General features: G+C 48.2%; 1 protein-coding gene across 6 annotated transcripts in view; it reads left to right on the top strand.

Moving 5' to 3' along the window:
* The window catches only part of MAPK8IP1 (mitogen-activated protein kinase 8 interacting protein 1), a 171,867-nt gene that overhangs the window by 17,467 nt on the left and 142,292 nt on the right, over positions 1 to 12,108 (top strand). The window contains exon 1 of one of the 6 annotated variants that reach the window (XM_063944315.1): positions 11,512 to 11,598. The exons of the other annotated variants lie outside the window; for them this stretch is intronic. Within the exon in view, the coding sequence (XP_063800385.1) occupies positions 11,546 to 11,598 (53 nt within the window). The 5' untranslated portion in view covers positions 11,512 to 11,545. Of the gene's footprint in view, positions 1 to 11,511; positions 11,599 to 12,108 lie in introns of those variants that run through there. 6 annotated transcript variants of the gene reach the window in all.

Here is a 12,108-nt window from a genome sequence, read left to right as displayed (position 1 = left end):
ACTGCGGCTTTCAGGAGAGCTGTTAACATAGAAGTAGGAACATGGTTCTTCAGCCACCTCTAAGGATCTGCTCACAGGCAAGGGAGGTAGAGAAGAAGGTAGGAGCGTGCAGAGGGAAGACAATACCAGGCAGAGAAGAGGAAGAGCTGGATACAAACTAGGTATTTGCAGATCTTTATTGTTGTAGTCTCTTTCCACAGGGTTTTGTTGTTGTTCTTTGTTAATCAGAATTTATTGTTTTTTCATAACAATTACAAAGGATAGGTAAGGAAAGAAGATATAGGGTGGGAGTAAGAGAAGGAGAAATAGAGTCGCTGCTACAAGTGGAGGATTTTACCTAAGAGCTGCTGACCTCAAAATCCACACCGCCCCCAGTCTGTGCACTTGATAGTAGCTTCCCATTGGAATCGCTTACGGCTGGTCGCACGACGTACTGCACAGTTTCCTCCCTCTGGGACTGCCATTAGCAGAAAGCATTTCCACTGAGAAGCCACTTCTGCTTCTATTACACCAGCTGGATTATAGGGGCTGTGTCCGATGTGTTTTTTGGGAATGTGTTTTTTTTCCCCTTTTAGAATTTTTTGATGCATTAGCAATGGAACGGGGTAAGGAGTTTCCGGAGCCCACCTTCTCTGCAGCTCAGGCAGCCCTCCTCCATTAACCATGTAACTGGCTAACATTTTTTCAAAGAAACTCATAAATTGCACGAGGGAGGGGGGGTTGGCTTCTTTATGATTGAATTAGGTCAAGAACTTCTATTTAAAACTTATCCAGCACTGTATACCATAACACAGTATACCATAAAAATGCCAATTTTCATAGTATGCTGTAGTGATGTTCATTGGCGGCTGTACCGTTGGTGGTCGATGGAATTAAGCCATTGTTAGAAAACCATTAACAGTTTACCCATCGGTGGTTAAGTTCTGTGCTGACTGTGCCCATTGTTACAATGCCCCCAAAGTTTTCTCAACATCGGGTCTGACACCAATGGCGCAGCATCAGTGTCAGTTATCCCACGCAAAACACTTTGCTTCTGACATAGACCATCCATGGTTCCAAACCGTTGATGGTCAACCATAGTTAGAGGTCCTGTATTGGTATTCTTGATCAATACAGGATCGCCATAATCACAATTAGCCATGAAATTAGCATTTATAGTAATGTCAATATTTAAAATAAAAAGAATACATTTCTGCTGCGGGGTACACTGGGCTCCACAAGGATTGGACAATGGGGGTGTAGAGTAGGATCTTGATCCGAGGCACCAACAGGCTCAAAGCTTTGACTGTTCCCAGAATGCACAGCGCTGCCTCCTCTATAACCCCGCTTTCCTGCACAGGAGCTCAGTTTTGTAAGTTGGTGCTGCAGTAAGCAGGCACTTAACAGAGGGGCTGCTCCAGGCAGCCCTCAGAAATGCTTTTTATGAGGTAAAAAGTGAAGACTTCAAGGGCAGCAGTGGTGGTAAATGTCTTGTGACATTCCCTGCTGCAGCTCCAGCTCTCCCCAGCGGCGCTGTACACTCCAGAGCCCTGGTTGCCGGGTACCTACAGCAGAGGCTCCAGTTTTCTTCACGTTAAACACACACGGCTGGGGCTCTCCAGGATCGCGTGGCCGCGCTTCGGGAGGTGGTAAGTGGGTCCCGCTTGCGGGACCCGTCTTTATCGCGATCTGGCGCGGTCAGTGGGAGGCGGGCCGCGCGCGCTGGCGGTGGACACTGTGGATATAGGCGATCCCACTAGATCACCAGGGCATGGGCGCAGGTCAGGTTTTCTCTCTAAACCAATTCTTATATCGCCCACAGTACCCGGTGGTTTTGCCAGCAGAGTGGATAACGCTTAGACCTAAAGCCCCTCCCCCAGCCCTAGGGCGCCATTTCTAGCAAGTGTTCCCGCCCTGGAGCTGCATCTCTGTCTTTTCCACACTCCCTGTCAGTGTCTGCGGAGCCATTATCCCTCTGCTCACTGTTCCTGGGACTGCTTGGGCAAATCCTCCTATGTAAAGCCGCCTGGTTGTCAGTGCTGTGACTTTACATGACACTTAAGTATTCTACCTGCCTTTTTTAGTCAGTGTTAGTAAGAAAGAGTGCACTTAGTCAGGGTTTTCTAGTACAATTACCCTGTGATATACATCCAGTTCTTACTGTGTATTGTTATATCTATTGTTATATAGCTGTGTAAGCTAGTCTAGTGCAGTATTATTGTCTCTCTGCATTGTACAAACTGTGACTATCTGTGTGTGCATTTGATAGCTGAGTGTTGTCCATTTTGTGTCTTTCACTCAACTTGCTATCCCTATATTCTATAACCTGAGGGGGCTTGGTGCGTCAGGTTTTATCTAATATAGGATTTTCACAAAGATATACTGTATTACGTATTTTTCTCTGTGATTTAGTCACCATATCTCTCCTTTATCTCTGCTGGTGCTGACTACACTGCGCAGGGGTTTGGGTTTAGAGGTATAGTGCTGCTGATAATTGTACTGTGTTACCTGATACTGCAAGTAAATCATGTCTGCTTCTGAGGGTAACGGTTCTGGGGCTGAACACACTGCCGGTGTTCCTGAAGCCACAGGCACGGGTGTAGTACTGGTGACCGGCGGTCTCCTGACCGCCGGTCACCTTACCGACGCCGGGATCCCAGCAGCATACCGACGCCGGGATCCCGGCGGGGAGGGGCGAGTGCAGCAAGCCCCTTGCGGGCTCGCTGCGCTCGCCACGCTGCGCTTGCCACGCTGCGGGCTCGGTGGCGACCTGCGGTCGCCACAGGTTCTATTCCCACTCTATGGGTGTCGGGGACACCCACGAGTGGAAATAGTCCCTGTTGGTCGGCATGCCGACCATCGGGATAGTGAGCCGTCGGGCTCACGGAGGAGGTCATGTGACTGTCGGTCAGCTGACCGGCGGTCACATGAATACCACCCACAGGCACATATGGGGAGAATATAGCAGCTGTGGGCTCTGGTTCTGGGGGCTCCTTGCCCCCCAGTGGGACTGTGGCAACGGAGGCACATACTGACCCACCATGGGCCGCTTTTTCCACGCTTCTGCATACGCTAGTTCATAAACTAACACCCCCTATGGGACCCCCAATGCCGGTACAACCGTATGTGGTCCCTGCAGCTAACCCGCCGTGGGTGGACGATTTATCCGCTCAGTTTAAGAAGTTGAACCAGTCCCTGACTACTAAAAAGTCTGACCATCGCTCGCCTAAGTCCAAGGGGTCCTCTAAGCGAGCGCTTGTCTCCTCACAATCCACTGCTGTCACTGACACCTCGTCTGATGAAGACGGCACTTACACTGACCCCACAGGTTCTGACTCAAATACGGCTGATGGGGAGGGTAGTTCACATGTGGATGTTCCTGATCTTTTGGAGGCTATTAAGTTAATTCTACAGATTACGGATGATCCCGAGCCATCCGTCCCTCCTAAGAAACCAGATAGGTTCAAGTGTCAGAAGTTGGTTAAACAAGTTTTACCTCACTCTGACCACCTAGTGGATATACGTCAGGAACCCTCTGAAAACCCGGGTACGAAGTTTGTGCCTCACAAGAAAATGCTGGCTCGCTATCCCCTCGCGCCAGAGCTGTCTAAGAATTGGGAAACGCCTCCTCCAGTGGACTCACATGTGGCTAGGATGGTGGTTTCCTCAGCTCAGCCTGTCACTACCGCCACGTCTCTAAAAGAGCCTACGGATAAGCGTGTGGAGGGTTGTCTGAAAGCGATTTACACCCTAACGGGTGCTGCGCAAAGGCCCACTATTGCAGCTATATGGGCTACTGAGGCTATTGAAGCGTGGGCCTTGGAGTTAGATACTGAAATCTCCTCTGACCATGCTAGACAATGCTTGTCATATATTGTCACAGCTTCTCACTATATTAAAGAGGCGGCTTCGGATGCCGGTATTCTAGCAGCCAAGGCATCTACTACGTCAGTCCTGGCTCGCCGGATATTGTGGCTGAGATCCTGGTCTGTTGATCTGGACTCTAGAAAAACCCTGGAGGTACTCCCTTTCAAGGGAGATATTCTGTTTGGGGAGGACTTAAATAAGATAGTGGCTGACTTGGCTACTGCCAAAACTGCCTGTCTACCAAATACCGCTCCTTCTGTGTCGAAGGCTAAAGGTACATCCTTTCGCCCTTCAGGTAAAGCAAAAGGTCAGGCGTACCACAAGCAGGCCCGCACTTCCAAACCTGGTAAGCCGAAGCCCAAAAGAGCCTGGGTTGTCCGTCAGCCAGCTTCCAAGACTGATAAGCCTGCCGCATGACGGGGCGGGCCTCCCCCTGGGGGATCCCAGGGTAGGGGGCCGGCTTCTAGGGTATACCCAGGAATGGTTGAAGACCACTTCAGATGCCTGGGTACGGGAAGTCGTCACTCGAGGTTACGCCATAGCCTTCAAAAACCGACCCCCTCATCGATTTTGCCAGACAGACGTCCCGTCGGACCAGACAAAGGCAAACACTCTGCATTCAGTGGTACAGACCCTCCTGGATACAGGAGTCATAGTACAGGTGCCTCTTGCTCAGAGGGGCCGGGGGTACTATTCTCCGCTGTTTCTAGTCCCGAAACCGAATGGGTCCTCCTGGCCCATTCTCAACCTCAAGGCATTGAACAGGTTTGTGAAGGTTTCCAAGTTCCGTATGGAAACCCTTCGCTCTATAGTTCTGGCCTTGGAACCTGGGGACTACATGGTCTCCCTGGATATACAGGATGCTTACCTGCATATTCCTATAGCAGCGTCACATCAGCAATACCTGAGGTTCGCTATTGGCAACCTTCATTACCAGTTTCGGGCGTTACATTTTTGGTTTTACAACGGCTCCGCGAGTCTTCACCAAAGTAATGGCGGTGATGGCGGTGGTACTCCGCCTTCAAGGGGTCAAGATACTGCCGTACCTGGACGACTTGTTAATCCTGGCAAACTCCCCAGAACTTCTCCTGTGTCATCTGGATATGATGGTCCGGTTTCTACAAGCCCACGGGTGGCTCATCAACTGGAAGAAATCCTCCCTGGTCCCTGCTCAGAGCATGGTGCACCTGGGAGCGCTATTGGACACTCACAACCAGCGGTTGTTCTTGTCTCAGGAGAAAGTCCTGAAGCTTCAGGACAGGATTCGTTGCTTCCTTTCTCGTCCGCAAGTGTTGATACATTCGGCAATGCAGGTGCTGGGCCTCATGGTCTCAGCATTCGACATGGTGGAGTATGCTCAATTCCATTCTCGCCCCCTCCAGAGGCTGATTCTAGCCAAGTGGGACGGCCTGCCTCACCGGATCAGGTCTCACATGATCTCATTGACTCCGGAGGTCCGTCTGTCGCTACTTTGGTGGCACCGGGACCAACAGTTGTGCAGGGGCCGTCCCTTCTGGATATCCAACTGGGTCCTGTTGACGACAGATGCCAGTCTAAGAGGTTGAGGTGCGGTGCTGGAGCAACACTCCCTTCAGGGTCGGTGGACCAAGGAGGAGTCTCTCCTTTCGATCAACATTCTGGAATTGCGGGCGGTCTTCAATGCGTTGAACGTGGCCCAGCATTTAATTCAGAACCGTTCTGTTCAAATACAGTCAGACAACGCCACCACTGTGGCTTACATAAATCATCAAGGCGGCACTCGAAGACGTTCAGGAATGAAGGAAGTCTCACGGATTCTACGTTGGTCGGAACGCCATCTACCGGCCATATCGGCAATATTCATTCCGGGAGTCCTGAATTGGGAAGCAGACTTTCTCAGTCGTCAGGACGTGCATGCCGGCGAGTGGAGCCTCCATCCAGAAGTGTTTCAACTCATAGTGGAAAAGTGGGGTCTTCCAGCTGTAGATCTGATGGCGTCTCGACACAATCACAAGGTTCCGGTCTTCGGAGCAAGAACAAGGGATCCTCAAGCAGCATTCGTGGATTCGCTGGCGGTGCCGTGGAGGTTTCGGCTGCCGTACGTGTTCCCTCCGGTGTCACTCCTGCCCAGGGTAATTCGGAAGTTCAAGCAAGAAAAAGGAAATCTGCTTCTCATAGCTCCGGCGTGGCCCAGACGGCACTGGTTCTCAGACCTGCAACGCCTATCGTCAGAATGTCCACTTCTGCTTCCACAACGCCCAGACCTCCTCGTTCAGGGCCCCTGTGTCTACCAGGACCTAGCCCAACTGTCTTTGACGGCGTGGCTCTTGAAGCTTCCATCTTGAGGGCTAAGGGTTTTTCTGAAGAGGTCATTAAAACTATGTTGCGGGCCCGGAAACCGGCTTCTGCTCGGATTTACTATAGGGTCTGGCATTCCTACTTTGTTTGGTGCGCATCTAATAATTATGACGCTTCCAAGTTTAGTACAGCCAAACTTTTGGCTTTTCTGCAGCAGGGCCTAGATTTAGGCCTGTGTCTGGCCTCCCTAAAGGTTCATATTTCTGCCTTGTCGGTGTGGTTTCAGAGAAAAATTGCGACTTTACCTGATGTTCATACATTCACTCAGGGTGTGTTGCGTATCCAACCTCCCTATGTCCCACCTGTGGCTCCTTGGGACTTGTCGGTGGTTTTGGAGGCGTTGCAGGAGCCTCCGTTTGAACCCCTGGGTTCAGCTGACCTTAAGTGGCTTTCCCTTAAGGTGGTGTTCTTGCTGGCTATTGCCTCTGCTAGAAGAGTGTTGGATTTGGGTGCCTTGTCTTGTAGTTCCCCATATCTGATTTTTCACCGTGACCGGGCGGTTCTTAGGACTCGTCTCGGATATTTACCTAAGGTGGTTTCTTCGTTCCACCTTAATCAGGAGATTGTGGTTCCGGCCCTTGTCTCTCCTGATCTGTCTCCCAAAGAGAGGTTTTTGGATGTGGTACGGGCTCTCCGTATCTACGTGAAGAGAACTGTTTTTGTTCGAAAATCTGATTCTCTCTTTGTTTTGTTTGGATTTCACAAACGTGGCTGGCCTGCTCACAAGCAGACCCTGGCCAGATGGATTAGAATGGTGATTGCACATGCTTATGTGAAGGCTGGTCTATCAGCTCCTACTCACATTACGGCCCATTCTACTCGGTCTGTTGGACCTTCTTGGGCGGCCGAACGTGGTGCGACCCTTGAACAATTGTGCAAGGCGGCTACGTGGTCCTCCGGGAACACGTTCATAAGGTTCTATGCCTTTGTTACTGCTGCTTCCCAGGATGCTTCCTTTGGACGCCAGGTTCTTGTGCCCGCTACAGTGCGTCCCCTCCCATAAGGAACTGCTTTAGGACATCCCCATTGTCCAATCCTTGTGGAGACCAGTGTACCCCGCAGCAGAAAACGAGATTTATGGTAAGAACTTACCTTTGTTAAATCTCTTTCTGCGAGGTACACTGGGCTCCACAAGGCGCCCACCCTGACGCACTTAGCTTCTTTGGGTTGGTATGGCATTAGCCGCTGACACTTCTCTTGTCCAGCCACGTTTTTTCAAATCCATTTTTTTTCTCTCCGAATATCGGGAAGTTGACAGTTAATGATAATTGAATACACACACTGAAGGCCGTGGCTCTGGTCAGAATATATATCCACAGGAGCTACTAGGATAGGATGCTTTGCATGGCATTAGCCCATTATAGCTTATGGTCTATATTTTGCTATTTCACATATCTTGTCTTTCTTTACTCTCACACCCTCCTGAGCCTTGGCCAACATTGCTGGGTGATCATATCATACAACCCATTAAGAACCTAGCAATCTGGTGGACCATTATGTGACAGGTAGTATCTATCCTTGTGTATCAATACCTATCTCCCTATAGATTGTAAGCTTGCTAACAGGGCCTTCCTACCTCTATGTCTGTCTGTTTTTACCCAGTGTTGTTCTATTACTGTTGTTCTAAGTGTAAAGCGCAACGGAATATGCTGCGCTATATAAGAATCTGTTAATAAATAAATAAATAACATCCCTCTCCTATAATCAAGAGAGCCTTTTTAAATTTCCCCCGATACAACATTTCTTATTGCAGCATAGTAAGAAAACCCACTTATTGGGGTTTAATCAGCCCCTATGCACGATGAATACTCCAGCCGTCCTTTCCTTTATGTATCATGCCCTCTGTTGCTGCACTAATCTCTCTCCTCTCCTTCCTTTTTCCCTCATTTACTGGCAAATGTCAGCGTAATTATTATTCATGTCCGAGTATCCGAACCTGACAGCGAGATTCCGTCTCAGAAGACTACGCATCCATACACTCACCTTTGAGCGCATACTGACATCACCGCAGAGATAGCAGTCATTTGTTTATATAGTGGAAAGTCATGAATGAAAAGTGACGTCATGTTCTATTCTCAGAGGACGTAGATGACTCATTCTGTACGCTGTACAGCCATCCGCTCTGTTTCCAAACATAATGCCGCCCCCTTTTTTTAACCCTTAGTAGGCCAGCATCAAAGGGCACATCGTGTGTGTTTTAAATCATTTAAAATTAATTCATGTAATAAAAAAGCGGATGTATTAAATGTATTAAATACTATTTGCTCCTAGATATTATTAGTATTCTGTGTCACTTTCACACTTTATATTGCAAAAATAAAGCTCAGTGTTTTTTTAATTTCTCCGGAAACGTAGGGGTAAGCGTAACAACCCCGATGCAGGAATTGGTGAGGTTCAGATGAGTCCGCCCGCAGTGTTTTAAAGGAGCATTCATTTAAAAAACAGCTACATTTGGTTGGTTTTGCCTTTTAAATGAGTGCCCCTTTAAAACATCAGGCAGACTCGCAGGAAACTCAACAATGCTTGCATCCAGCAGGATATTACATTTACCCCATATTATGATGTAATAAGAAACGTAACCCTTTCCCAGTCTCACGTCCCAAAAACACAAAACATATCTACCAGGACAGGTAATTCTTTAGGTTTTATTTACTATATAGTTTGCCAACAGTGGGCGCTTTGTGATGTCAGAGAACTTCTGTGCGCAATTGTTTTTTTGAGATCTGAATGGGATCCCAGCGTATGGACACCCAAAGAGAGAGAATCACCTACCTCGCCGGTATTCTGGCGGCGGGATTGCACTCCTGTCGGGATTACGGCGGCGGTATTGTGACTGCGGGGATCCGGACAGGCGGTATTTTAAACGCATCCCGTTTTTTGGTTGGTTAAAGCCAATGAAGTCTTCTGCCTTTCATCACGATTGGCCACTGAGTGGCGCTGTTCTTTTGTGTTCAGTGGATCTGGTTATCTGTCAGCATTGCAAGCAATATGGTAGCATCGCAAATACACAAGGTTACAGCATCAATTCTGAAGCACAGCTGCCACTTGTCCCTCCTTTTTTGGAACAGTCCAGGATTTTAAAGATTTCTATTCTGTATATGTCCTTATATTTCTGTACTAATGGATGGCAAATTGCAGTCAGCATACGCTGCAAGCTGAATCTAATTCTTATCATCTGTTTAGTGTTTGCAATGTTTTGTTTAATTAAATGTAAGAATGGATTTAGGGGCAATGCAGACTTGAATGTACAGCTGTTTGCAGAATGTGCAAGCTCTGGAGCTTAGTGCAAGTACAGGTGATGCAAGTCAGCCTTCTAACTGAATGGGAGTAATGAGGCCTACTCACATAGGCAATGTTTAAGCAGGACTTGACGGTAGAATTAAGGGCCGTGCAGGGCCGTGTGAAAGTGTAAATACTGTACACCTGTTTCCAGATGACAGATAACCAGGATCCATTGAACACAGGAAATAAATGTCTTTATTCAACCACATCCAGTGTTATACGCAAGCCGGCAGCCCCCAGGGTTGGACTGGCCCACAGGGGTACCAGGGAAACCAGCGGTAGGCCCCATAGTCTGAATGCCACCTCCTTCCTCTAGGGATCAGGTTCCAGACTGTACACTTGTATTATACATGGTAGATATGTTGCATTACACTGCACTAAACTATTGTGTATTTCAAGCCTCTGTGGAGGCTGGCCACACCCCCTTGGTAGGCTGGCCACACCCTTAAGTATGGGCCCCTATAACTGCATCCCCCCGGTGGGCCCTTCATGCCCCAGTACGACACTGGCAGCCCCTATTTGTATGCCTGGTTTCATAGCGTCATCATCAGGGCACATTTGCACTAGCCCTGTCCTTCATGCACGAGGCGCACCCACCCAACTCTGCATATACTGCAATCAGTAACCTTATGCGTGAATGCTACATTACCAGTTACGTCCTTTTAGCAGTGAGGGCAGATGCAACTGAGTCACCTATGACTCTGCATCACCTGCATTCGGATATTACCAATGCATAATATATGTGTGTATATTAGAAACAGCTCTCCTCATTAACACTAGTATTATTTGGTATAACCCTCCTATCTGCATTTTTGCTAGTTGTAATCTGGGGAACCCTTATCTCTCTGTTGTGGTGAGCATTTGCCATTGATGCAAGACAGAATAACGCATCACTCTGAATGGTCAGTGTCACGGCACTAAAGCTTGCAGATTCACGTCACCAGTAGGGATGACCATCGGTGGGTTAACCATTGATGATCACCATTGTACGTACCACCGGTGGTTAACCTAAATGGTATGCTACCAATGGTATGAAACCAATGGTTTTGCGTCTCATTGATCATCCCTGCTCTATTACTTACCGATCAGAGGTGGGGGTGGAGCTTTGCGTGTCGCATCCAACCACTGGATCTCTGCCATTGATGGCACAAAACCATCTACCATCTGTGGTTAACCATCAATGGTTGATGGCTATCCCTAGTCACCAGAGATTATTCTACCACATCCGTATTATCCCAGTTTCGCTACAGCTAGAGAGCCACACTTGGAAATCCTAGCAGACAGAGCATGCTGTGACTTATAGTTCTAGTGCAGCTCAAGAGCCACCATTTGTTTATAGACTTTTACAGATTGGTAATGCTGGAACTTGTAGTTCTAGTGCAGCTCAAGAGCCTTCATTTGCTTATAGACTTTTACTGATGGGAGGCAGTGGCGTAGCAGGAAGCAGAGGCACCTGCAACTCCCGCCCCTTACATACGTGACATCATGAGGTCCAAAGACACACCCTGCTCCTTTCACTGTAATAGGGTGCCCCTCCAGGTACCCTGCAGGCTGGAAAAGGCTACCTTCAGGGCAGCAACTGTACCGCCCACTTGTCCTTATGCCCCAGGTGGCGGCACCGGTAGCACACCCTCATTATGGCCTTGCTGAGATGTGTAGTTCCACAACAGTTGGAGAGCTTATCATGATGTAGACTAATAATTAGCTAAGTTATTTAGATTCATTCACGTCCTGATCATGACAAAACTGTGATCTGGAAGATTAAAGACGCCTTTCGGCTTCTAGCCTTCATCGTCGCTTCCCTTTAGTGCCTCATCGCTTCACGTTAACTGTTCCCGAGCCTGGAGGAGCGAGAGGTAAGCATTCAGCTAACTGGTTATCGACCCCCAGCCAGCCAGAGTTTGGCCGCTCTTTGAAACCAAACGCCAGCCAGATTGTGCTGCTGTCAGACACTTGCTTCCATGTATTTTTAATGAGCATAGATGCGCAGTGGAGAGGAAGAGAGCTTTTCTTTTCTAGTTTTTTTTTATTTGTTTTAAGGGAGGCAGTGAGGTAAGTGTCAGACCTCTGGTCACAGCAGATGGATTCCAGCGAGGATGAGGGGAGCTGGCTGGAGAACCAGTGGGAGAAATGGTAGGTCTGGGAGGGTCCACACAGTCTGCTGGTTGTATTGCTGATGCTGATGATATGATGCAAGGGATGAGACCCTTTATGGAGAAGTGCTTGTCTGTTATTTATATACAAGGCTTATTTTTCTTTATAAAAAAAAATGGGGTCTTAAATAATAATAATAACATTTACAATCTATTATAACATAGTTCCTACATTTGCGTCCAGAGTTGAGGAATTCCCTGTAACGGAACATGACTGGATTTACTATTCTGTATAACCTTCAGTGTTGCTATGTATGTAATGTAGAGACTTGTGTGTACTGCATGTGTAGAGGGCTGCTTGTGTACTGGGGGGGGGGGGGGGGAGGGGTCGGGGTCATTCTCCGACGCGAGGCCTCGGGGACATGTGACAAGTGTTTTATTCTCTCCAAGAACACAGCATCCTAATATTTCACCTCCTTATTACTTTCCTCTTTGGGTTCTCACCGGGTACCCCTTATATCTGTATATTTATTTATTAGCAATTATTTTT

This window comes from Pseudophryne corroboree, chromosome 11, assembly GCF_028390025.1.
Source record: "Pseudophryne corroboree isolate aPseCor3 chromosome 11, aPseCor3.hap2, whole genome shotgun sequence".
NCBI lineage: Eukaryota > Metazoa > Chordata > Amphibia > Anura > Myobatrachidae > Pseudophryne > Pseudophryne corroboree.
The sequence above is the reverse complement of the archived record's forward strand: the minus strand, read 5'-3'. Positions and strand labels throughout refer to the sequence as shown.